At 43.8% G+C, this 26,451-nt stretch overlaps 1 protein-coding gene and 1 long non-coding RNA gene across 3 annotated transcripts in view; one reads left to right on the top strand and one right to left on the bottom strand.

The window, feature by feature from the left end:
* Positions 1 to 26,451, top strand: part of LOC130275637 (coiled-coil domain-containing protein 134-like) — a 318,762-nt gene that overhangs the window by 28,826 nt on the left and 263,485 nt on the right. Inside the window, exons 4-7 of one of the 2 annotated variants that reach the window (XM_056523838.1) lie at positions 1,521 to 1,605; positions 4,194 to 4,375; positions 5,391 to 5,462; positions 9,720 to 10,045. In XM_056523838.1, coding sequence (XP_056379813.1) covers positions 1,521 to 1,605; positions 4,194 to 4,375; positions 5,391 to 5,462; positions 9,720 to 9,845 — 465 coding nt within the window. In that variant the 3' untranslated portion in view covers positions 9,846 to 10,045. Of the gene's footprint in view, positions 1 to 1,520; positions 1,606 to 4,193; positions 4,376 to 5,390; positions 5,463 to 9,719; positions 10,046 to 26,451 lie in introns of those variants that run through there. The other variant, XM_056523839.1, reaches the window with a different exon arrangement.
* On the bottom strand, positions 10,172 to 12,148 carry LOC130275638 (uncharacterized). Its single transcript, XR_008844853.1, has 2 exons — positions 11,464 to 12,148; positions 10,172 to 10,952 (listed from the first exon to the last, which is right to left on the bottom strand). It is a non-coding gene; the product is annotated as an uncharacterized LOC130275638 (long non-coding RNA).

The raw sequence follows: 26,451 nt of genomic DNA, 5'->3' as shown, positions 1-26,451 counted from the left end.
CCGCCCCCTCAATGTAAGCCTATGGGAGGGAGCTGCAGGAAAAATCACAGGGGGACATCTTATCCCCTATACAAAGGATAGGATGTCTAGGGGCGGAGTACCTATTTAAGGTAAAAAAAAAATAAAAATAAAAAAAGCTGCTGCCATATATGTCTAAGATAACCAGGAGTTGAAAGTCAACATGCCTGATCCTCCTTTTCCCTGAACTTATCTGTAGGGGAGAGTCAGCACACCTCCATATTCATAAGGTAGTCCCAGTCCTGCCAAAATTGCGGAGACTTTTAAGGGCTATCCAGCAATAGCGAAACATAGCTAATTTCTATTAAAAAAAATGTATGATTGTTTGTGGTTAACAATTTGGCTCTATTCACTTTAATGGAACTGAGCTGCTAAACCACAGCCATCCTGCAGACTAATGTGGTGCAGTTTTTGAAGAATTTTTTTTTATCTCCTTTCATGTTTGATGGTGGAAGTCTGATGTTCAGAACCTCCACCGATCAGATCATCGATCAGATCTGGTAAAGGTCACCAATTTCTAGGCCCCCAGCTGCCACTCTGCCATTATACTGGATGGTAACAGTATTGTGATGATGCCCCTGTATAATTTGCCTAATGTTGGGTAATGTAGAAAGTAAACTTTTAGCATGCACTGTGTGTAAGTTACTGGTGAAGAGTCATCTGAGTTTAGTCATTCCGTCCAGTCCCTAAACACGCACTTCCCAGACTGATGTCCCAAAGGTGGCTTTTAACCAGGTATCATTGCCCCACAAATGCCTCCCATTGTGGCAGACTTACGCCATGTTTTTATAACAAGGATAGCTATTCATCTTATTGGCCACTAATCAATAGTACTTTTCCCCTGTAGCTTATTTTATTAGGAGCGGGACCTGAGCATCATGTGATCATTGTGAAAAGAGTTGTCTCTTATTTAGGTGATGGAGTAACCAACCATAGAAGAGCTGCTATAAAAGTAAACTTTCCCTTTAAGGGAGGTGATAGTGATGTCCGAAAGTTTTTTTTTTTTCAGCCAAGTGTCAAGAAGATGGGGCTGAGCTGCTTAAGTGCCACAATTTGGCACGCCTCCTCGCTTGCTCCCACCTCCTAGTTAGACATTCGAGGCTCTTTACATCAATCAAAGAGGGAGACGAGTGTGAACAAGAAACCATGCCAGGCACTTGGGCAGCTTGGCTCCACCATCGGCTTCAGGAATGGTAAAGTTTGCTTTTATACCCTAAGGATATGTTCACACTACAGAATATCCACACACGTAATTCTAATCAGGAATTCCTCTCAGAGATTCCGTCTGGTGGCCACTGCTGTATCAATTTCAGAAGCAGTTTTCTGCAGTGTGAATGGGACCGCGGAAGGCCCATGCACTCCAATGTTGAGTTTTATACAACGTAATTCCGGAGCACAATTCCACGCACGGAAGTTCCGTAGTATGATTCAATGGTGTCTCTTAGCAGGAAATACAGATTACCTTTAGCTTTGCACTATGATAATATTTTGTGTTGTACCAGGTGCTGGAGGACTCCCGAGCTGTTCTCATTGCAGCAGGAATACAGCCTGATGGTCCATTCCCCATAGATGAGAAGATTAAAGATGGTAAGATAGGTTAGATATAAAGTGCTACAAAGGAGAATTCACTGATATTTATATTATAAACAGTTCATCGTATGAAGCGTAAGCATTCTGATCATGTTTATGGGGTCAGCATCTTCTATAGAGCTGTTCTAGGCTATGTATGATGGGTGTATAGACTGCGAGGAGGGAGAAGTGCACATTGTATACTGCAGTACAATGTATTGTTGGTGTAAGATGTGTATGGCCATGCTGTGGATTAGTAACACATTATGCATATACAAGTATAAGCCTTTTTATTTGCAGCCATTTCTAGATATATGGCATCTATTTGCATATTTCAGTTTTGGACCAGTCTGAGGCTAAAACACTGCTCAAAAATTCCGCAAAATTTACTGCTTGTTAATTTCAATGGGGATTCCACTGTTTACACAACGGAATTTTTGCAATTCCGTTTAGAGCCCCATTAAAGTTAATGGAACTCTGAATTCAAGTGAAATGTGTGCTTTGAAAGCACAGAAATTCAGCTCAGGTTCCACGGAACTGCGAAAAATCCGCAGTCTGCTTTTTGTGTGGAAATGCAGAAATTCTGCCATGTGAACATAGCCTAAGTGAGAATTCCCTTCATGTAAAGAGAGAAGGGTACCAGATTGTGAGAAAAAATGCATCACTTTTTAGTACCTTGTTTTAAAAAAAAAAAAAAAAAATGTCATCTGCTAAACCACCCCAGGCAAAGTATAAAAGTGAGCTACACAAAACAGGAAAATTCCAGCACTCCAATTGCCTGTGATCACTGAGATTTTTCTTTATATAGATCAGTATTTCCCAACCAGAGTGCCCCCAGCTGTTGAAAAACTACAACTCCCAGCATGCCATACCACAACTTATTTTTTATTTTTTTGTCATGGTGATCTCGTGGATGCTGTCAGGGGACCCACAAGATTGGCAGCAGGGTTGTATTACACAAATGCTTTGATCAGAGATGACGCCGATCCTGGTAGTTAAATCCATTAGATGCCGATCCTGGCAGCTAAACCTATTAGATACAGTGTACAGCAGCTGCTGCAGCATATAAGGTGTTTGACAGAGAATCCTTCTATCATCTGATTGGTCCTCTGTCCCCTGGTGCAATGGTTTAAAAGGTAATAATAACTTTAATGTACTGTAAGGGTAGAGTCACATGAAATACGCTGCGGATGTGCTATTGACCGTCACTAGATTGAGCTCCTTGCTGTGCCCATGTGTCCAGCAATCCGCTTCCACAATCAGACACACAGGGATCTGCAAGTCTGTAGTAAACTGCGCGCAGTTTACTACAGACCTGCAAATCCCTGTGTGTCTGCTCATAGAAGTGGATTTCTGCTATGAGCAGACACGCAGGACACATGGGCGCAGCAGGGAGCACGCAGCAGGGAGCTCAATCTAGCGACGGTCATCAGCGCATCCGCAGCATCAAATATTTTGCGGATGTGCTACGTGTGACTCTACCCTAAAACTGCACTAGTAAAAATAAAAACAACGGAAAGTAGTAAATTATGGTTTTGGGTACGCCAGGTTCTGCCTCTATTGTGCAAAGCTGGCTATTAGCAATGGGTATCTCTGAAACTGGAACACATATCCAGGTAAGTGATGCCTCGTTATAATCCAGTTCTCCTTCACTATAACCTCAGGTATTGGGTTTAGTGCAGGTAATCCGGCTGTCAGTTTTCCTTTAATTCCACTACTATGTATAGAGCCTAGGCTTTCAGCCCCCTACAAAGTGTTTACTTCCGGTGTCACGGCTGTGAAAAACGGCTGATCGGTGGGAGGGCCAGGTGTCGACACCCCGCCAATAAGCTGTTGATAACCTAACCACAGGATAGGCTATCAGTGGGTTTATGTTTTACCCCTTTTAAAAGGTTAAAGGGGTACTCCGCCCCGAGACATCTTATCCCCTATCTAAAGGATAGGGGATAAGATGTCTGATCGTGGGGGTCCTGCTGCTGAACTTCGCTCCGTGCCAGATGACTGGCAATGCGGGCCAGAGGCTTGTGACGTCAAGGCCACGCCCCCTCCCATAGATTTGCATTGAGGGGGCGTGGCCGCGACGTAACGAGCCTCCGCTGCTGCACCCGACTCTCTAAATGAACGCAGCAGGGAGTTTGCGGCGATCAGACATCTTATCCCCTATACTTTGGATAGGGGATAAGATGTCTAGGGGCGGGAGTACCCCTTTAAATAATGTCCACTTCTAATGACTCATTCTCTTTAATAATAATTCTCATGTTCTGAAAGCTAATGATAAAATAAAGAAATTGCTTTTCTTTATAAATGTTTCTATTCTCCAGTACAGCAGGCATAGAAATATAATGTAAAGGGCATAAAACCCAATTGTGTGACTTTCTAGGGTATAAATAATAATCTCATCTCGCAAAGAATTGTTCCGCAACACTGGCAGATTTTTCTGGAAAGAAATAAGAATGCGGCTATTGTCAGCTTCATTTTCTGATTCTTGGCAGGTTTGTTGAGAAGGAAAAATGTCTGAAGGAGATCGGTCATTGGCAGAGTATGTGATGCGGCTGTTCAGATGAAGTGTTATAATGCTGGCTGTTAATACCTGCTTTATGTTGCAGCCTATTCACACACTGTGGAAAATTCCGCCTTCTTTGGTGATGTCGTCCTACGTTTTCCCAAGATCGTTCACCATTACTTTGATCGAAATTCCAATTGGAACAACCTGATTCGGTGGGGTATTGGCTTCTGTAATCTGAGTGGCATCTTTGATGACGGTCCTCACTCCCAGCTTCTTGGCCTGGTATGTCATAATCCAATATTTGTGTTAATATAAAGTTACATAGTTCTTAAAGGAAATCCGTCACCAGTGTCACCTGCACTAACCTGTCAGTACAGACAGGTAGTGCAGGTGACACTGATGACAACAGTACTTACCTTGTCCTGTTCTGTGCAGTCGTTTTCTGGTAATCTTCTCTGGTATCTTCAGTTCCGGGCCCGGCTTGGAGCATGGGCGGAGCTTAGTGATGTTACAGCTGCTGTTTGCTAGCAGCGGGACCCAGCAGAGAGCAGCAGCAGTGATGTCACTAAGCTCCGCCCATGCTCCAAGCCGGGCCTGGAGCTGAAGATAACGGAGAAGATTACCGGAGAACGACTGCATAGAACGGGACAAGGTAAGTACCGTTGTCATCTGTGTCCCCTGCACTACCTGTCCGTACCAACAGGTTAGTGCAGGTGACACTGTTGACGAATTTCCTTTTAAGGTTGAAAAAAGTTCAGAGTCCATAAAGTTCAACTGAATAACCCTATTTTGTCCCTACTGTCCTTATGAGGCCAATGCCAATTTCCCCATACCAGGGGAAAAATTCCTTCCCGACTCCAATATGGTGATCAGAATAAATCCCTGGATCAACGTTCTGTCCATATATATCTAATATCCATAACCTGTAATATTATTAGTCTCCAAAAATGCATCCAGGCCCTTTCTGATCTTTTTTTATAGAGTTCACCATGACCACCTGATGTTCTAGTAAAGAACCCCTGTCTGTGCTCATATAGATGCAATGGTCAGGGGTCACATACTTTTAGTCATAGTGTTCACTACAAAAGCCACAGTACATGAAAACTGTAAACCTTTGGGTTGTGATCTTTACATTTTTAGTTTTTTATCCTGCATAATACTATTGCCTGATATTGTATAATGTGTTTTTTATATATCTAATTTTATGACAGCAAATTCCAGTGTAGTATAGGTGCAGTATATAGACAGAGCTTTATTAGCAGCGTATATTTTGGTTACATATAACTTCTTATTGCAGATGTCTCAGGAGTTGGGCATTAGTGAAAAGTCCCCCGATTATCGAAATCCCTTTAGGAGTGAAAATATGGAGGTAAGTTTACTTGGTTACCGTATATACTCGAGTATAAGCCGAGTTTTTCAGCACGATTTTTCGTGCTGAAAACACCCCCCTCGGCTTATACTCGAGTGAACTCCCCACCCGCAGTGGTCTTCAACCTGCGGACCTCCAGAGGTTTCAAAACTACTACTCCCAGCAAGCCCGGGCAGCCATCGGCTGTCCGGGCTTGCTGGGAGTTGTAGTTTTGAAACCTCTGGAGGTCCGCAGGTTGAAGACCACTGCGGCCTTCGACATCATCCAGCCCCCTCTCACCCCCTTTAGTTCTGTACAGTACTCTCCTCCGCTCGGCGCTGGTCTGGTGCTGCAGGACTGTCAGGTGAGGAGGTCGTCCGGTGGGATAGTGGTTCCGGGCTGCTATCTTCACCGGGGAGGCCTCTTCTAAGCGCTTCGGGCCCGGCCCCAGAATAGTCACGTTACCTTGACGACGCAGAGGTACGTTCATTACCAACGTACTTCTGCGTCATCGTCAAGGCAACGCCTCTATTCTGGCCTGAAGCGCTTAGAAGAGGCCTCCTCACCGGACAGCCCTGCAGCACCAGACCAGCGCCGAGCGGAGGCGAGTACTGTACAGAACTAAAGGGGGTGAGAACTAAAGGGGGCTGGATGATGTCGAAGGCCGCAGTGGTCTTCAACCTGCGGACCTCCAGAGGTTTCAAAACTACAACTCCCAGCAAGCCCGGACAGCCGATGGCTGCCCGGGCTTGCTGGGAGTTGTAGTTTTGAAACCTCTGGAGGTCCGCAGGTTGAAGACCACTGAGGGCGGATGATGACAAGAGGATGATGAAGGGGGGGGTGTGGGATGATGACAAGGGGATGATGAAGGGGGGTGGGGATGATAACAAGGGGATGATGAAGGGGGGTGTGGGATGATAAGGGGATGATGAAGGGGGTGGGGATGATGAAGGGGGGGGTGGGATGATGACAAGGGGATGATGAAGGGGGTGTGTGGGATGATGACAAGGGGATGATGAAGGGGGGGTGTGGGATAAGGGGATGATGAAGGGGGTGTGTGGGATGATGACAAGGGGATGATGAAGGGGGTGTGGGATGATGACAAGGGGATGATGACAGGTGATGATGATGAGGGTCTAGATGATGACAGGGTAATGATGATGAGGATGTTAATGATGGGGGTCTGGATGATGACAGGGGGGGGATGATGTATTTCCCACCCTAGGCTTATAATCGAGTCAATAACTTTTCCTGGGATTTTGGGTTGAAATTAGGGGCCTCGGCTTATATTCGGGTCGGCTTATACTCGAGTATATACGGTATGTAGATTTTAAAGTACATCTATACTTTTGGATAAAAGTATTAAAGAGATTGGTTCCCTAAGGCTAAGTTTCCACTTGGTTTTTTTCTGGCAGTTTTTGGAATACTGCCACTGCAGTTTTTGAGCCAAAGTCTGAAGTGGATCCATAATGGAGGAGAAGTCCTTCCTTTATATGTCCTATTCCTTTTGAATACACTTCTGGCTTTGGCTGAAAAACTGCAGTGGCAGATATCCAAAAACTGCCAGAAAAAAACCAAGTGGAAACTTAGCCTAACTATAATCTGGTCACACATGGAAGGGGTTATCCAGGATAAGAAAAAAAAGAGCTGATTTCTTTAAAAAAAAAATAAAAAAATAAAAAATAAAATAAAAAGCTACACCCCTGCCCTCAGTTGAGCTCATTGCAGCCCATAGAAGTGAATGAAGCCAAGTTGTTATACCACACACAACCTGAGCACTGGCGTGGTGCTGTTTTTGGAAAATATTAGTTCTGTCAATATATGCTGCTAATGTGCTGTGGATTTTAAATGGGAAATCTGCAATGAACCCAAAATTTTAAAATTGTTACAGATCTCCACAAAATTTGCAACTGTGGATTTCATTCATAAGTAAATACATTGCTCAAAAAAATAAAGGGAACACTTAAACAACACAATGTAACTCCAAGTCAATGACACTTCTGTGAAATCGCACTGTCCACTCAGGAAGCAACACTGATTGACAATCAATTTCACATGCTGTTGTGCAAATGGAACAGACAACAGGTGGAAATTATAGGCAATTAGCAAGACACCCCCAATAAAGGAGTGGTTCTGCAGGTGGTGACCACAGACCACTTTTCAGGTCCTATGCATCCTGGCTGATGTTTTGGTCACATTTGAATGCCGGTGGTGCTTTCACTCTAGTGGTAGTATGAGACGGAGTCTACAACCCACACAAGTGGCTCAGGTAGTGCAGCTCATCCAGGATGGCACATCAATGCAAGCTGTGGCAAGAAGGTTTGCTCTGTCTGTCAGTGTAGGGTCCAGAGCATGGAGGCGCTACCAGAAGACAGGCCAGTACATCAGGAGACGTGGATGAGGCCGTAGGAGGGCAACAACCCAGCAGCAGGATCGCTACCTCCGCCTTTGTGCAAGGAGGAGCAGGAGTACTGCCAGAGCCCTGCAAAATGACCTCCAGCAGGCCACAAATGTGCCTGTGTCCACTCAAATGGTCAGAAACAGACTCCATGAGGGTGGTATGAGAGCCTGACATCCACAGGTGGGGGTTGTGCTTACAGCCCAACACCGTGCATCAAGTTTGGCATTTGCCAGAGAACAACAAGATTGGCAAATTCACCACTGGCGCCCTGTGCTCTTCACAGATGAAAGCAGGTTCACACTGAGCACATGTGACAGAGTCTGGAGATGCCGTGGAGAACGTTCTGCTGCCTGCAACATCCTCCAGCATGACTGGTTTGGTGGTGGGTCAGTAATGGTGTGGGGTGGCATTTCTTTGGGTGGCCGCACAGCTCTCCATGTGCTTACCAGAGGTAGCCTGATTGCCATTAGGTACCGAGATGAGATCCTCAGACCCCTTGTGAGACCATATGCTGGTGTGGTTGGCCCTAGGTGCCTCTTAATGCAAGACAATGCTAGACCTCATGTGGCTGGAGTGTGTCAGCAGTTCCTGCAGGAGGAAGGCATTGATGCTATGGACTGGCCCGCCCGTTCCCCAGACCTGAATCCGATTGAACACATCTGGGACATCATGTCTCGCTCCATCCACCAACACCACGTTGCACCACAGACTGTCCAGGAGTTGGCGGATGCTTTAGTCCAGGTCTGGGAGGACATCCCTCAGGAGACCATGCGCCACCTCATCAGGAGCATACCCAGGTGTTGTAGGGAGGTTATACGGGCAAGTGGAGGCCACACACACTACTGAGCCTCATTTTGACTTGTTTTAAGGACATTACATCAAAGTTGGATCAGCCTGTAGTGTGGTTTTCCACTTTGATTTTGAGTGTGACTCCATATCCAGACCTCCATGGGTTGATAAATTTGATCTCCATTGATAATTTTTGTGTGATTTTGTTGTCAGCACATTCAACTATGTAAAGACGAAAGTATTTCATACGATTCGTTCCTTCATTCAGATCTAGGATGTGTTATCTTGGTGATCCTTTAATTTTTTTTAATTATATAAGAAATCTTGTAGCAGCACACAAGTAAAGTGAAAAAATGGGGATTTATTCCATAAAAAGTGTTTTCACAGCAAGCAACGTTTCAACCAGGCTCTCCTAGTCTTTTTCAAGACTAGGAGAGCCTGGTCGAAACGTCGCTTGCTGTGAAAACACTTTTTATGGAATAAATCCCCATTTTTTCACTTTACTTGTGTGCTGCTACAAGATTCCTTTTTTTTTTGTATACAAGTGGTGGGCTCTTGACCACAGCCCCAGAAGCTACGAGCACAAAACCTCTACCTGGCATTGTTCTGAGGGTCTATTCACACTGCGACCAGTACACTTCTATGGGATTCTGCACTCCCGTTGACACTCCGTAATTTCCGCTTGCTGAATTCCGCAAGCGGAAATTCCGAAAGGTCAACGGGAGTGCAGAATCCCATAGAAGTGTATTGGGCTTTCATTTGAGGCGGAATTGCCCTGGCGCAAATTCTGCGGTGTTAATAGACTCTAAGAATGGTTCCATTGGCAAATCATTTTCACATTTTCCATGCCTTAGATCAGTGTTTTTCAACCAGGTTGCCTCCAGCTGTTGCAAAACTTCAACTCCCAGCATGCTGGGAGTTGTAGTTTTGCAACAACTGGAGGCACCCTGGTTGAAAAACACTGCCTTAGAGGCACAAATCGCGGTGTAAACCAGGCCTTATAGAAAGTGTTTATAATTTTGCGTTAATAACTGTTAAGATGCCATTTTTTGGTGTATTAAATGTAATTGTGGGTGTCTTTTTCCTAGTTTTTACCCAATACAGATGCCTTTCAGAAAGCGATAAAAGAAGAGGAGAAACGAAGACGTAAGGAAGAGAAGCGGAAAGAAATCCGGAAAGGCCCTCGAATAACGCGCTCTCGGTCAGAATTATAACGGTGGGCCGAGGGTAACGTTGTGTGCGTATAGTGGAGAAAGCCTTACTGAACAATACACGTGCCAACATCATTCCGGTCTGAACCAAGATGTAACAAAAACTGTTCTAATGCTGGATACAGAAACACAAGTAGAAGATTGAACCATTGGGTCTATGGCTCTGAGCTCTTAATTCTTTTTGTAAAATATCAGAAAATGTGTTTGTGTTTTGTTTTTTGGGTTTCTCTTTATTTTTTTCTTATTTTATGTTTTTTTACGCTCGAGAAAATGTAACCTCTAAAACAGAATTAAGATAGTTGTTTTGAAGAATGGTGCTGTGCTAAATGGTCGTGTTTTTAAAGGGATTTTTTTTTTTTTTTATAGAATTTTTAGAAAGTTGAGATCTGGGGAAGGTCCGACACCCAGCACCTATTTAAAGAGATCACAGCGCAATGAGGCATTGCTACAGTAGAGAAAGTATGATGTGTGCGAATACAAACCTGATGTAAACAATAAGGGTCTATTCACACTACCCAAAAATTTTGAGTTCTGCTTTTCTATCCCTGGATAATCCCTTTAATTCTTAATTAGGCATGTTCACATGGCGGAAATATTGCGGAACGTCTGCCCGGGAAAACATGGACGGACATTCCACAAATAGGGCACTGACAAGATATTCCTGCGCTAGGACCGCTCTCAAAAAAACACGCCATCTCTATAGACAGCAATACATTTCCAAGCGGGTCCCGCCAAATAATGAACATTCTTTCGGCAGAGCCTGGGATCTGGAATGGTGCAGCAGAATCCTATTGAAAACAATGGAAGGCTGCTACAATGTAATTTCCGAGTGGATTTCTGGAGCACAATTCTGCTTGTAAAATACTTAGTGTGATTGGGTGCTAAATAGCCAATGGCGGGGGGTTAGAGTCGGACCCCCACTGATCTAAACCCGAGGATAGGTCAAGCCTGGATAACTCCTTTATCTGATGTCCATGGGGTCTAAAATCTGCCCAGAAGCCACCATGGGTCATTTTGTCAATTTGATACATAGCTGTACTTAGGGCGAAAATTGTGGTAAAACCCACAACAAAGCTGCTAAATGTGGACTCGCTCCAAGGGGGTCATTACCTGTTGCGGTTAAAGGGGTACTCCGCCCCTAGACATCCAAAGGATAGGGGATAAGATGTCAGATCGCCGGGGTCCCGCTGTTGGGGACCCCGGGGATCGCTGCTGCAGCACCCCGCTATCATTACTGCGCAGAGTGAGTTCGCTCTGCACGTAATGATGGGCGATACAGGGGCCGGAGCATCGTTACGTCACGGCTCCGCCCCTCATGACATCACGGCTTGCCCCCGTCAATACAAGTCTATGGGAGGGGGCGTGGCGGTCGTCACGCCCCCTGCCATAGACTTGCATTAAGGGGACGGGCCGTGATGTCATGAGGGGCGGAGCCGTGACGTAACGATGCTCCGACCCCTGTATCGCCCGTCATTACGCACAGAGCGAACTCGCTCTGCGCAGTAATGATAGCGGGGTGCTGCAGCAGCGATCCCCGGGGTCCCCAACAGCGGGACCCCGGCGATCTGACATCTTATCCCCTATCCTTTGGATAGGGGATAAGATGCCAGGGGCGGAGTACCCCTTTAAATCAGTTGTGAAAAGCCTCATATTTTTATTTATCTTTATTTTTTTTTACCGTGACCTATAATGAAACTGCAACATGTGAATAGACCCTTGAATTTCTTCTTTATCTATAAAAGTGATTATTCTGCCTTCGTCTGATACTTGAGTTTCTGCTGTTCCTTGCTGCTAATTTTAGCGGATTACTTGAATAATATTTCAGCCTTTAGCTGTCCGGGTTTTCTGGGAGCTTTTGTTTTGCAACAGCTGGAGGCACACAGGTTGGGAAACACTGGTCTAATGTGTATGGTGTGATGTTCATAGGAACCTGAAACTTTCATGCTGCCTACCAGGGTCCACCCTGATTGCCATAGGGACCACCCTGAGGACCTGTGGTTCAGGCAGCATGAAAGCCACCTGATCCTTTTGTCCCAAGGTAGATAACCCACAACCACAGTAGTCTAGCAGCGGCTTATTCTTCTCTTCCTATTAAGAACACACGGACATCTGGTTGAAACGATTGTGCACGTATATGAGAGTTTACTAGGAATAGCTGTCGACCGAAATGAACGCTCATCTGACAGCTGTACCGGTAGCTTAAAGGAGCACTCCGGTGGAAAACTTTTTTTTAAATCATTTTGTGCCAGAAAGTTATCTAGATTTGTAAATTCCTTCTATTAAAAAAAATCTTAATCCTTCCAATACTTGTTAGTCGCTGTATACTACAGAGGAAATTCTTTTCTTTTTGGATTTCTTTTCTGTCTGACCACAATGCTCTCTGCTGACACCTCTGTCTATGTCAGGAACTGTCCAGAGCAGGAGAAAATCCCCATAGCAAACAAATGCTGCTCTGGACAGTTCCTGACATGGACAGAGGTGTCAGCAGAGAGCACTGTGGCCAGACAGAAAGGAAATCCAAAAAGAAAATAATTTCCTCTGTAGCATTCAGCAGCTAATAAGTACTGGAAGGATTAAGATTTTTCAAATTTACAAATCTGGTTAACTTTTTGGCACCAGTTGATTTATAAAAAAAAATGTACCCCTTTAAGACTATAGGATAATAGTGTTTTCCAACCAGGGTACCTCCAGCTGTTGCAAAACTATAACTCCCAGCATGCCCGGACAGCCAAAGGTTGTCCGGGCATGCTGGGAGTTGTAGTTTTGCAACAGCTGGAGGCACTCTGGTTGGAAAACACTGGGATAAATTGTAGACAATAAAAACAATGTGGCTCTTAAATCCTTCCCAGCAGCCTTGTCATTTTGGATTATTATATTTTTAGATCATTCTTCTACCAAGCTGCTATTTATTCCATTTTCTAATATTAACCCCTTAACCATTAACCATTAGATCTGGATCTGAATATAGAATCGGCCAGAATCTGCGTAAGATATTGAAAATCCTAGTACTATATGCATCATATGTACCAATACATCTGATTTTATGTTCTGTAGCTACTCTATTTGAGGTTAATAGTTGTCTCCTATCACTGTTGTTTGCTCTCCTGTGTGCCTTCTTGACATGGGCTAAAGGGTAACCCCTTTCTCTAAACCTCCTGGATAACTCTCCAGATTCCGCCTCAAAGGTTTCTTGAGTAGAGCAGTTACGCTTCGCCCTTAGGAACTGCCCTACAGGGATGCTTCTTCTCAGAGTGACAGGGTGCCAGCTTTGCCAGTGTAAGAAATTATTCGTCGATGTAGGTTTGCGAAAAACTTTTGTTTGAATCGTGTTAGTCTCATCAATCATAATAGTAAGATCTAAAAAATTAATTAGTCTACCCCCAAACTCTGAAGTGAAATGCATACCAATATCATTGTGATTAAGAGCTTCTAAGAAGGATGTGAATAAGGTGCTCCCCCCATCCCACAAAATCAACACATCATCAATAAATCTACCCCAAAATATAATGTGACTAGTGTAGTGCTCAAAATCATCAGAGAAAACAAACTCACTCTTCCACCACCCTAAAAAAAGATTAGCATAATTTGGTGCACAAGTGGACCCCATAGCGGTGCCTTGTGTCTGGAAAAAGAAGGCATCATCAAATAAGAAGTAATTATGTGTCAAAACAAATGTGAGTAAATCAATGACAAATTCATTATGTGTCTTAAAGTGAATACTGCGTGTATTAAGAAATTTCTTTACGCCGTGATCCCCAAATCGTGCCTAATATTAGTGTAAAGACTTTCAACGTCTATACTCGCTAACATGGTGGAATCAGTGACTGTTAAATCTTGTAATTTAGTGACAGTGTCCTTAGTGTCCTTAAGATAAGATGGTAGAGAGGTGACTAATGGTACTAAAAACTGGTCTACATAGATGCTGGCACCCTGTGTAAGATTATAATTCCCCGAGATTATCGGTCGTCCTCTGAGTGGCTGTGTATTCTTATGCGTCTTCGGCAGAGAATAGAAGGTCGCAATTGTAGGATTTGAATTATATATGAAATTATATTCATCCATAGAAATTAGACTACTCTCTTTCGCTGAGGTCAAGAGGGATTTCAATTCCCTGAGGAAAGGAATTGTGGGGTCTGTTTTTAGTCTCCGATATTTAGTGTGAAGCCTCGGACAAAGGCGGTAATGTGGTTCTTTTGGATAGGAGTGAATACATCCGTATGTGTCTGGCTTTGTTAGAGGATCACACTAAATATCGGAGACTAAAAACAGACCCCACAGTTCCTTTCCTCAGGGAATTGAAATCCCTCTTGACCTCAGCGAAAGAGAGTAGTCTAATTTCTATGGATGAATATAATTTCATATATAATTCAAATCCTACAATTGCGACCTTCTATTCTCTGCCGAAGACGCATAAGAATCCACAGCCACTCAGAGGACGACCGATAATCTCGGGGAATGATAATCTTACACAGGGTGCCAGCATCTATGTAGACCAGTTTTTAGCACCATTAGTCACCTCTCTACCATCTTATCTTAAGGACACTAAGGACACTGTCACTAAATTACAAGATTTAACAGTCACTGATTCCACCATGTTAGCGAGTATAGACGTTGAAAGTCTTTACACTAATATTAGGCACGATTTGGGGATCACGGCGGTAAAGAAATTTCTTAATACACGCAGTATTCACTAAGACACATAATGAATTTGTCATTGATTTACTCACATTTGTTTTGACACATAATTACTTCTTATTTGATGATGCCTTCTTTTTCCAGACACAAGGCACCGCTATGGGGTCCACTTGTGCACCAAATTATGCTAATCTTTTTTTAGGGTGGTGGGAGAGTGAGTTTGTTTTCTCTGATGATTTTGAGCACTACACTAGTCACATTATATTTTGGGGTAGATATATTGATGATGTGTTGATTTTGTGGGATGGGGGGAGCACCTTATTCACATCCTTCTTAGAAGCTCTTAATCACAATGATATTGGTATGCATTTCACTTCAGAGTTTGGGGGTAGACTAATTAATTTTTTAGATCTTACTATTATGATTGATGAGACTAACACGATTCAAACAAAAGTTTTTCGCAAACCTACATCGACGAATAATTTCTTACACTGGCAAAGCTGGCACCCTGTCACTCTGAGAAGAAGCATCCCTGTAGGGCAGTTCCTAAGGGCGAAGCGTAACTGCTCTACTCAAGAAACCTTTGAGGCGGAATCTGGAGAGTTATCCCGGAGGTTTAGAGCAAGGGGTTACCCTTTAGCCCATGTCAAGAAGGCACACAGGAGAGCAAACAACAGTGATAGGAGACAACTATTAACCTCAAATAGAGTAGCTACAGAACATAAAATCAGATGTATTGGTACATATGATGCATATAGTACTAGGATTTTCAATATCTTACGTAGATTCTGGCCGATTCTATATTCAGATCCAGATCTAAGAGGATTTGTAGGGGTTAGACCACAAGTAACCTTTAGGAGAGGATCCAATATTAAGGACATTTTAGTCCGGAGTCATTTACCCTCATTGGAGGAGACCCATAATAGACCTCGGATGGGGGTTACAGGATCTTTTCCATGTGGCCATTGTAGTTTCTGCAAATACTTACCCAAGGCTCAAGAGTTCTCTAATCCACTTGATGGACGTCAATATCAGATTAGACAATTTATTAACTGTTCAAGTAAAAACATCATTTATGCAGCTCGCTGTAATTGTCACAAACTCTATGTCGGTAAGACAACACAAGAATTTAGGAGGAGAATCTCCAAACACCTGAGTACTATACGTACAAACAGTGATACGCCACTTGCTAGACACATGAGGGCAGTTCATGGTCAGAATGTATTTGAGATCGAATTTTGGGGTATTTGTCAGAAACAACTGGGCTCACGTAGAGGCAATATAGATAAAATATTGCTACAAGAAGAATCCAGATGGATCTACAGACTGGGAACACGTAGTCCCTATGGCCTTAATGAAGGCTTCTCCTTCGCGGCATTTTTATGAGTAGAAATGGTACAATCCTAATAATTCTTTCATTTATAGTTGGCAATGGTATCATTCTGGGCAAATTCAACTATCATATCTATTATTTTTTTGATCGATATATAACTAATGCGTTCCCCCATTCTTTCATTGGTTTTGGCATAAAACGTGTATATATGGATAGACATATAACTAACCCATAAAAAGATAGAAGACAACTAAATAGATTGTTTTAAGTGCAAGTGTATAGATTAATAAATAAATAAATAATTAATTATAAGCCATCTAGGGTTAAACTATACCACCACTTCATCAATAGTGGGAATTAATTGTTAATACACTTGTTAGATATACAACTATAGAGATTAGAGTGTACAGCTAAATGATTATATGGGTTGTCTATTATAGATCCCTATAAGTCTCCTTCATCTAATACCTTAATCCTAATATATAGATTAAGAGATCCTTGTGATCTATATATGTCACCATTACTGGGTAGATAACGTTCTATCAGCCAGATTCTAAGTCCGTGCAGAGGCGCATTGACATTCTGAGTTACGGACATGGGTCTAAGTCCGCGCGCATGCGCGAGTCATCACAGCGCTGATCGCGCATTGAACAGTGAGCCCGGAGATAGGGCGCATGCGCGATCTACGTAACGGAACATGTAAACAAAAGGAAAATACGGGTAAGTGCGGCGACCCATGAATGTCATTAACAAGCGCCGGAAGTTATCCTTTAACCCCAGTGACCTGCAATAAACGGTCAAGTGATAGGTGGCATAGGAACAGGTAAGTTCATGTGTGATCATGATTGGCTCTAAGGTATGGGGAGTGTCCAGAGGACGTTATAAAAGGAAGCACTTGCATATACACGTGGCCATTTGTCTCTTAACCCCTGAGGACGTGGGTCATACCACGAAACATGTAGGGGAGACAGATTGATTACATTTTATTTGCAGCACTTTCCCCAATCGACAGTGGTCTGCAGCCACTGTCAAGTACATATTACTGTGAACTCCAGATAGGAGATGTTACACTAGTTGAGGGAATAGCCTGCTAATTTTATTCACTAGAGGGGACTTTTTTAATAATAGTGAAATAAAAGTGAAGTTTTATATTTACAGTTAGGGAGGGAATTTTCAATAAGGGTTTTTTACCCCGTCACCTTGGTGACTGGGGTTTGGAGGTTTTTCTTGGTTTATTTAACCCCTTTTCCCGCCCTGGGCATTAAAGTTTTTGTTTACTTTTGGAAGACACCAGAGGGGTTCAAAGTTCAGCAGCAATTTTACAATTTTTCACAAAATTTTCAAACTCGCTATTTTTCATGGACCAGTTCAGGTTTGAAGTGGATTTGAAGGGTCTTCATATAAGAAATACCCCATAAAAGACCCCATTATAAAAACTACACCCCCCAAAGTATTCAAAATGACATTCAGTTAGCGTTTTAACCCTTTAGGTGTTTCACAGGAAAAGCAGCAAAGTGAAGGAGAAAATTCAAAATCTTCATTTTTTACACTTGCATGTTCTTGTAGACCCAATTTTTGAATTTTTACAAGGGGTAAAAGGATAAAATTTATACTTGATTTTGTAGCCCAATTTCTCTCGAGTAAGGACATACCTCATATGTCTATGTAAATTGTTCGGCGGGCGCAGTAGAGGGCTCAGAAGCGAAGGAGCGACAAGGGGATTTTGGAGAGTACGTTTTTCTGAAATGGTTTTTTGGGGGCATGTTGCATTTAGGAAGCCCCTATGGTGCCAAAACAGCAAAAAAAAAAAAAAACATGGCATACCATTTTGGAAACTAGACCCCTTGAGGAACGTAACAAGGAATAAAGTGAGCCTTAATACCCCACAGGTGTTTCATGACTTTTGCATATGTAAAAAAAAAAAAAAAAATTTTCACTAAAATGTGTGTTTCCCCCCAAATTTCACATTTTTGCAAGGGTTAATAGCAGAAAATACCCCCCAAAATTTGTAACCCCATCTCTTCTGAGTATGGAGGTACCCCATAAGTTGACCTGAAGTGCATTACGGGCGAACTACAATGCTCAGAAGAGAAGGAGTCATATTTGGCTTTTTGAGAGCAAATTTTGCTCGGGGGGCATGTCGCATTTAGGAAGCCCCTATGGTGCCAGGACAGCAAAAAAAAAAACGACATGGCATACCATTTTGGAAACTAGACTCCTTGGGGAACGTAACAAGGGATAAAGTGAACCTTAATACCCCACAGGTGTTTCACGACTTTTGCATATGTAAAAAAAATAATTTTTTTTTACCAAAAATGCTTGGTTTAGCAAAAATGTTACATTTTTAAAAAAGGTAATAGCAGAAAATACCCCCCAAAATTTGAAGCCCAATTTCTCCCGATTCAGAAAACACCCAATATGGGGATGAAAAGTGCTCTGCTGGCGCACTACAGGTCTCAGAAGAGAAGGAGTCACATTTGGCTTTTTGGAAGCAAATTTTGCTCTGGGGCCATGCCGCATTTAGGAAGCACCTATGGTGCCAGGACAGAAAAAAAAAACCACATGGCATACCATTTTGGAAACTAGACCCCTTGGGGAACGTAACAAGGGGTAAAGTGAACCTTAATACCCCACAGGTGTTTCACGACTTTTGCATATGTAAAAAAAAATAAAAATTTTTACACTAAAATGCTTGTTTTCCCCCAAATTTTACATTTTTACAAGGGATAATAGCAGAAAATACCCCCCAAAATTTGTAACCCCATCTCTTCTGAGTATGGAAATACCCAATAAGTGGACGTGAAGTGCACTGGGGGCGAACTACAATGCTCAGAAGAGAAGGAGCATCATTGAGCTTTTGGAGAGAGAATTTGGCCATGTGCATTTCCAAAGCCCCCCCCCCGTGGTGCCAGAACAGTGGATCCCCCCACATGTGACCCCATTTTTAAAACTACACCCCTCACGGAATGTAATAAGGGGTGCAGGGAGAATTTACACCCCACTGGCATTTGACGGATCTTTGGAACAGTGGGCTGTGCAAATTAAAAATTTTATTTTTCATTTTCACAGACCCCTGTTTCAAAGATCTGTCAGACACCTGTGAGGTGTAAATGCTCACTGTACCCCTTGTTACATTCCGTGAGGGGTGTAGTTTCCAAAATGGGGTCACATGTGGGTATTTATTGTTTTGCACTTATGTCAGAACCGCTGTAAAATCAGCCACCCCTGTGCAAATCACCAATTTAGACCTCAAATTTACATGGTGCACTCTCCCTTCTGAGCCTTGTTGTGCGCCCCCAGAACACTTTGCGCCCACATATGGGGTATCTCCGTCCTCAGGAGAAATTGCGTTACAAATTTTGGAGGTTTTTTTTCTTTTACCGCTTGTGAAATTTTAAAGTATGGGGCAACACCAGTATGTTAGTGTACAAAAATGTTTTTTTTTTTACACTAACATGCTGGTGTAGACCCCAACTTTACCTTTTCATAAGGGGTAAAAGGAGAAAAAGCCCCCCAAAATTTGTTAGGCAATTTCTCCCGAGTACGGCGATACCCCATATGTGGCCGTAAACTGTTGCCTTCAAAATACGCCAGGGCTCCGAAGTGAGAGAGCGCCATGTGCATTTGAGGCCTAAATTAGGGATTTGCATAGGGGTGGACATAGGGGTATTCTACACCAGTGATTCTCAAACAGGGTGCCTCCAGCTGTTGCTAAACTCCCAGCATGCTTGGACAGTCAATGGCTGTCCGGAAATGCTGGGAGTTTTTGTTTTGCAACAGCTGGAGGCTCCGTTTTGAAAACACTGCTGTAGGATACGTTTTTCATTTTTATTGGGGGGGAAGGGGTGGTGGTGGGGGGGGGGGCAGTGTACGTGTGTATATGTAGTGTTTTACTCTTTATTTTATGTTAGTGTAGTGTAGTGTTTTTAGGTTACATTCACACTGACGGCGGATTACACTGAGTCTCCCGCTAGGAGTTTGAGCTGCGGCTGCTGCAGCTCAAACCTGAAGCAGGGAATTCACTGTAATCCGTCGCCAGTGTGAATGTAACCTGTACATTCACATGGGAGGGGGGGGGGGGGAACTACAACTCCCAGCATGCACTGACAGAACGTGCATGCTGGGAGTTGTAGTTTTGCAACCGCTGGAGGCACACTGGTTGGAAAATACTGAGTTAGGTAATAGAACCTATTACCTAACTCGGTATTTCCCAACCAGTGTGCCTCCAGCTGTTGCAGAACTACAACTCTCAGCATGTACTGATTGACAAAGGGAATGCTGGGAGATGTAGTTATGCAACAGCTGGAGGCACGCAAGTACAACTCCCAGCATGCCAAGACAGCCATTTGCTGTTCCTGAATGCTGGGAGTTGTAGTTTTGCAAGATTTAGAGGGGTTCAGGCTGGAGATCACTGACAGTGGTCTCTAAACTGTAGCCCTCCAGATGTTGCAAAACTACAAATCTCAGCATGCTAAGACAGCAAACTGCTGTCTGGGCATGCTGGGAGTTGTAGTTTTGTAATATCTGGAGGGCTACAGTTTAGAGACCACTGTCAGTGATCTCTAGCCTGAACCCCTCTAAATCTTGCAAAACTACAACTCCCAGCATGCAAACACAGCAAACAGCTGTCAAGGCATGGTGGGAGTTGTAGTTTTGCAACATCTGGAGGGCGACAGTTTAGAGACCACTCTCTAAACTGTCGCCCTGCAGATGTTGCTAGGCAACAGACTCTGGACACGCGGCGTCATACTTACCTCCACCGCCGCCGTAATCGCAGCCGCCGCCGCCGCCGGGTAAGTGATCGCCGCCGCCGCCGCTATTACACGGTTCCCCCCGCTGTGCCCGGACACCGATGAGTGGGCATAGCGGGGGGAACCAAACTTTAACCCCCCCGCCCCCAGTCTGCTATTGGTTGGCTGCTCCGCCGATCAATAGCAGGGATAGGAGGGGTGGCAACCCTGCCACCTCACTCCTATCTCTTCAAGGGGGATCGAGGGTGTCTTGGACACCCTCGATCCCCCTTATTTTATCGCGGCGCCGCCGTTGATGGGCAGGGGGAGAGCGCTCCCCCTGCAAACACCGTAGATGCCGTGATCAGAACTGATCACGGCATCTATGGGGTTAATGCTGCCGGGACCGGTGCGATCGCGGCCCCGGCAGCTGCGGTGGGACTCCGGCTGTGATTAACAGCTGAGTCCCACCCGCGATCTCCTGCGCTGCCCGCGGCAGAGCAGGAGATCGCTTGGACGTATGCATACGTCCATTTGCACGAACGTGTAATTCGCCTGGACGTATGCATACGTCCAATAGCGGGAAGGGGTTAAAGGGGTATTCCAGGCGAAAACTTTTTTTTTATATATCAACTGGCTCCGGAAAGTTAAACAGATTTGTAAATTACTTCTATTAAAAAATGTTAATCCTTCCAATAGTTATTAGCTTCTGAAGTTGAGTTGCTGTTTTCTGTCTAACTGCTTTCTGATGACTCACGTCCCGGGAGCTGTGCAGTTCCTATGGGGATATTCTCCCATCATGCACAGCTCCCGAGACGTGACATCATCATTGAGCAGTTAGACAGAAAACTTCAGAAGCTACTAACTATTGCAAGGATTAAGATTTGTTAATAGAAGTAATTTACAAATCTGTTTAACTTTCCGGAGCCAGTTGATATAGATATATATATATATATATATATATATATATATATATATATATATATATATATTATAAAAAAGTTTTTGCCTGGAATACCCCTTTAAGGAGTGAAACTTTCTACATGGACATATCTCACGGCCACTGTTCTTCCCCCCTTCTTCTGCTCCAACAAAGGATATAACTGAGCAATATAAAAATTTTGGGGGACAAAACTATAACATATCTTAAAGGGGTACTCCAGTGGAAAACCTTTTTTTTTTAAATGAACTGGTGCCAGAAAGTTAAACAGATTTGTTTAAAAAATCTTTACCCTTCCAGTACTTATAACAGCTGTATGCTACGGAGGAAATTCTATTCTTTTTAAATTTCTTTTTAGTCTTGTCCACAGTGCTCTCTGCTGACACCTCTCTCCGTGTCAGGAACTGTCCAGAGCAGCATAGGTTTGCTATGAGGATTTTCTCCTGCTCTGGACAGTTCCTGATACGGACAGAGGTGTCAGCAGAGAGCACTGTGGACAAGACAAAAAAAGAAATTTAAAAAAGAATAGAATTGCCTCTGTATCATATAGCTGCTAATAAGTACTGGAAGGGTAAATATTTTTTTAATAGGAGTCATTTACAAATCTGTTTAACTTTCTGGCACCAGTTGATTTAAAAAAAAATGTTTTTGAACTGAGTACCCCTTTAAGGGTGTATTCACATGTGCTGTATCCTGGGCAGAGGATTTGATGCTGCAGCTTTTAATGTAAACTAACTGACTCAACACAGCATCAAATTTGCGCAGGATATTGTACGTGTGAATAGACCATAAGGGTAGGGTCACACATAATGTATTTTACGCTGCAGATTCGTCGATGTCCGACCCCTAGAGTGTGTCCTGCTTTGACTGCTTGTAGCAGCAATCCAACGCTTAGAGCGCGCACGCACACAGGGATCTGCGAGTCTCTGTGCACATGCGCAGTGTACTCACAGACATCGGTCGCTCCCCCTCCCATGATGTCTGGAGTACACTGTACATGCGCACAGCGAATCACATGTCCCTGTGTATTTGTTCGTAGCGGCGGATTGCTGCTACAATTAAACAAAGCAAGCACAGCAGGAGGCACACTATAGGGTTTGTCAATGGCGTGAAATATGCTGCAGATCTGTTACCTGTGACCCTACCCTTAGGTTGTATTCACACATACAGTATCCTGCACATATTTGAAGCTGCAGATTTGAAGTGAATGGAGCCAAGGTGTAATACCACGCACAACCTGAGGACGGGTGTGGTGCTGTTTTTGAAGAAATTAGCTCTGTTTTTCTTGATAACCCCTTTTAATCCAGACAATCTGTAGATTGCAATGGTACTATCCAATGTGTTTGCTCTCGGGAAACAAATTTCATTTGGGGCAATTGTGCAACTGGGCCACATGATACCTATTTGTTCTAGAGTTAGTGACTTTTCGCCTGTCTGGTCACTTTTGAAAAGTGAGGAGGGTTAACTGAGAGAGGGCAATGCCGCCAAGTTCTGAGGAAGCTTAAAAGCTGTGGACAATTTTGCACTGATGTTTCCTAAACATAAAATGAACCAACTTTCCAAACTGGCGTTCTTAAAACTTTCCTACCATTGAGCTGCTAACCGAAGGAGGATACAATAAGTCCATATGAGCCCTTATGCTCTCTCAATGTTAGGGTCTATTCACATGGCGGAATTTCCACTGGCGGAATTCCGCCTTAAATTACAGACAATAGTTTTCTATGAGATTCCGCACTCCCATTCATACTTCTGAAATTACGCTTGCGGAATTCCGCAAGCAGAATTTCAGAAGTGTGAATGGGAGTGCGGAATCCCATAGAAGTCTATGGGCTTTAATTTGAGGCGGAAATTCCGCCCTGTGAATAGACAAGTGAAATTCCGCACGGAAATTTTGAGGTGTGAATATGGCCTCACTGAGGGCTTGGCTTCCACTGAAATTTATGGGAGCTGAGCTGCAGTACCCCAGCATGGCAACTACACAATGTGTGGAGCTGTCTGCTTCTGGCTCTGTTCTTTGTGTATGTGGGCACCATGGCTGATCGTTGGTGGTGCAGAATGTCAGCCCTTTACGGATCTGACATTGATGACCTATCCAGAGGATAGGCCATCAATAAAAAATAAGTCAAAGCAAAACCCTTAAGAAATTGTATAGTAATAAAAATGATACCCCAGCAGGTTTCCCAAAACAAGAATGGCTTCATTCACCATTTGCAGACAAAAGCCTTGAAAATTATGAGAAAAATAGAAACACAATTTCCTAAACAAACTTATAGAACATTTAGTTTCTATAAAATTATGAAGCTTTGTTTATAAAGGACCAGATATTCCCTTTACCACTCAAAGCACAACAAAGTACAGTGGGAAGAAGTCAGGCTTATTGGATTCTAAAATGCAAAAACATCAAGCCGCTACCAAAATTAAAGGAGTACTCCGGCGGGATAAAAAAAAAAACGTATACCCTATCCACAGGATAGGAGATTAGTAGCTGATCGTGGAGGGATCCGACCGCTGGGACCCCCGTGATCACCGGGAAGGGACCCCAGCGCTCTCAGTGAGGAGCGCGTGTCGTCTACCGGTAGACTGTACGCACTCCATTAATTTCTATAGCAGCGCCGATGATTCCCGAGAGCTGTACTCGGGTCTTTTCAGAGCTCCCAAAGGAATGAACGGAGCGCGTGCTGGCTGCAGCACACGCTCCTCATTGAGCAGCGGGATCCCATCCCGGTGATCGCGGGGGGGGGGGGCGCAGCGGTCAGACCCCCGCGATCAGCTACTTATCCCCTATCCTATGGATAGGGGATACGTTTTTTTCGCCGGAGATTAAATTAAATTTAAACATGCACACTCAGCTGACCTGTGCATCCATCCATCTTGTAGGCAAACAGCTATCTCATATGTTTTTTGTCATCTTTAAGAACCCAAGTCAACCATTTGGTGCAGTTGTTGGTTAATTGCCAAACCCAAGATGCAGGTATTTTCTGGCGGTCTTAACCAGCTGCCGTTATATATGAATGAACAAAGGCTTGAAAAGCTTAGACACAGTTTTGTATTAGCAGAACACTTATTTTTGAGAATATTTATTGTTTATCATTTTGTAACGTAACTATTTTGGCCTCGGATTCTGGGGTGCAGCAGGGACGTTGACCAAATCTACTGCCTGCCAGTCACACTGCACCCGTCTGGTTTACAGTATGGAAACGATTTTCTGTAGAAAACTTCTCCCCATTAAGCCTGTGGTAATATGTGTGGAAAAGATATTTTAGGCTCGGGTCACGCTGTGGAATCTGTGGCCAGAAAAATTCTAGCTCTAGATTCCGAGTGCAGCCAGAACCGACTGAATCGGTCAGCGCTGAAAACATGCATACATTGCCGTACGCCAATGTATTCCAGATGGATTCCACCAAAAAAAACAGAGATAATAATTTAGGTGGCGGAAATTCTGTAATGTGCACTGTACAGTGGAATCCCATTGATAGCACAGGGACTCTGCTGAATAACCCTGGTTCCCTTTTAAAGCTATGTTCACACAGGCGAATGTCTGCATGGAAAAATTACACCGGCAGAATACGCCGGCGCTGGGACCACTCGGAGATGCGCCATCTCATAGACAGCAATGCATTTCCGTGCAGACTCCGCAGAAAGAGTATACACGTCTATTCTTTCTGCGGATTCCGGAATCTGGATTTCTGCTACAGAAACATCTGCCACCGAAATTCCACCGTGTGAACATAGTCGAAGGGTTTAGGTCAGTGAATTCCAAACAGTGTGTCCCCAGCTGTTGCCAAACTATAACTCCCAGAATGCCCAGACAGCTTTCGGCTGTCTGGGCATGCTGGGAGTTGTAGTTTTGCAACAGCTGGAGGCACACTGTTTGGGAAACACTGGTCCAATCTGTATGTTGTGATGTTCAAAGGAACCTAAAACGTTCATGCTGTAATTTCTAAGTGGAATTACATTCCGTAGTGTGAACCTAGCCTTAGAGGCTCATACACAGGCAGAGACAGAGATCCTGGTCCATTGTAGTTAAATGTTTTTTTTTTACATTATTTAAAAGGAAATATGAAGCACAGTGTGTATATGCTTTGCGATTCAGAAAAAAAAAAAAAAAAAAGTTTCTTTGGTAAATTCTTTTTTTTTAACTGTATTTATTTCCATATTCTAACAATGTTGCTGTTTCCATCGGTGTTGTACAGTTACAGTTGAGTGAATCATATAGGTAGGTGGTTACTTTAGTCCTATAAAGGTGCTTATATTTCATGGAGAGATGCATTGTTCTCAGACCTCCTTTTATTTATTGTCATAAATATAAACTCTTGTCAAAAGCTGTCTGCGCATGCTGGGAGTTGTAGTTTTGCAACAGCTGGAGGCACACTGGTTGGGAAACACAGCCACGGACTCTAATGGACCTGGTGCTATCTAAAAAAAAATAAAGTTCTATAATGCGCTATTTTTACATATGGTGGGTACGTATCTTTGCATAGTAAAACAATGAGTCCATGACTTTTGTTAAAGCGACAGGTCTTCCTGCTGCTGTTCCGATTCCAAGGACATGCTGGTTTGGAAACACTGCCTTAGGGTACGTTCACAAGAGCGGACCCACAGCGTATTTTACAGTGCAGATCCGCCGCTGAAGGACCCCTGCATGGTGGCTTTACATGTGCCTGCTCGGAGCGGCAACACGCCGCTACGAGCAGACACACTGCGATGTGAGTTGCCGTGCATGCGCGGTGTACTCGCACACATCGCGGCTGCTCCCCTTACTCCATGATCTAGGCTGAGAGCTGCCGCGATGTGCGGGTATACTGCGCATGCGCGCTGCGACTCACACATCGCAGTGTGTCTGCTCATAGCGGTGTATTGCTGCTCTGAGCATACACATGTAAAGCCACCATGCAGGGGTCCTTCAGTGGCGGATCTGTAGCGTGAAAAATACGCTGTGGGTCCACTCGTGTGAATGTACCCTTAGGCTAT

Source organism: Hyla sarda, chromosome 6, assembly GCF_029499605.1.
Source record: "Hyla sarda isolate aHylSar1 chromosome 6, aHylSar1.hap1, whole genome shotgun sequence".
Lineage (NCBI taxonomy): Eukaryota > Metazoa > Chordata > Amphibia > Anura > Hylidae > Hyla > Hyla sarda.
The sequence above is the reverse complement of the archived record's forward strand: the minus strand, read 5'-3'. Positions and strand labels throughout refer to the sequence as shown.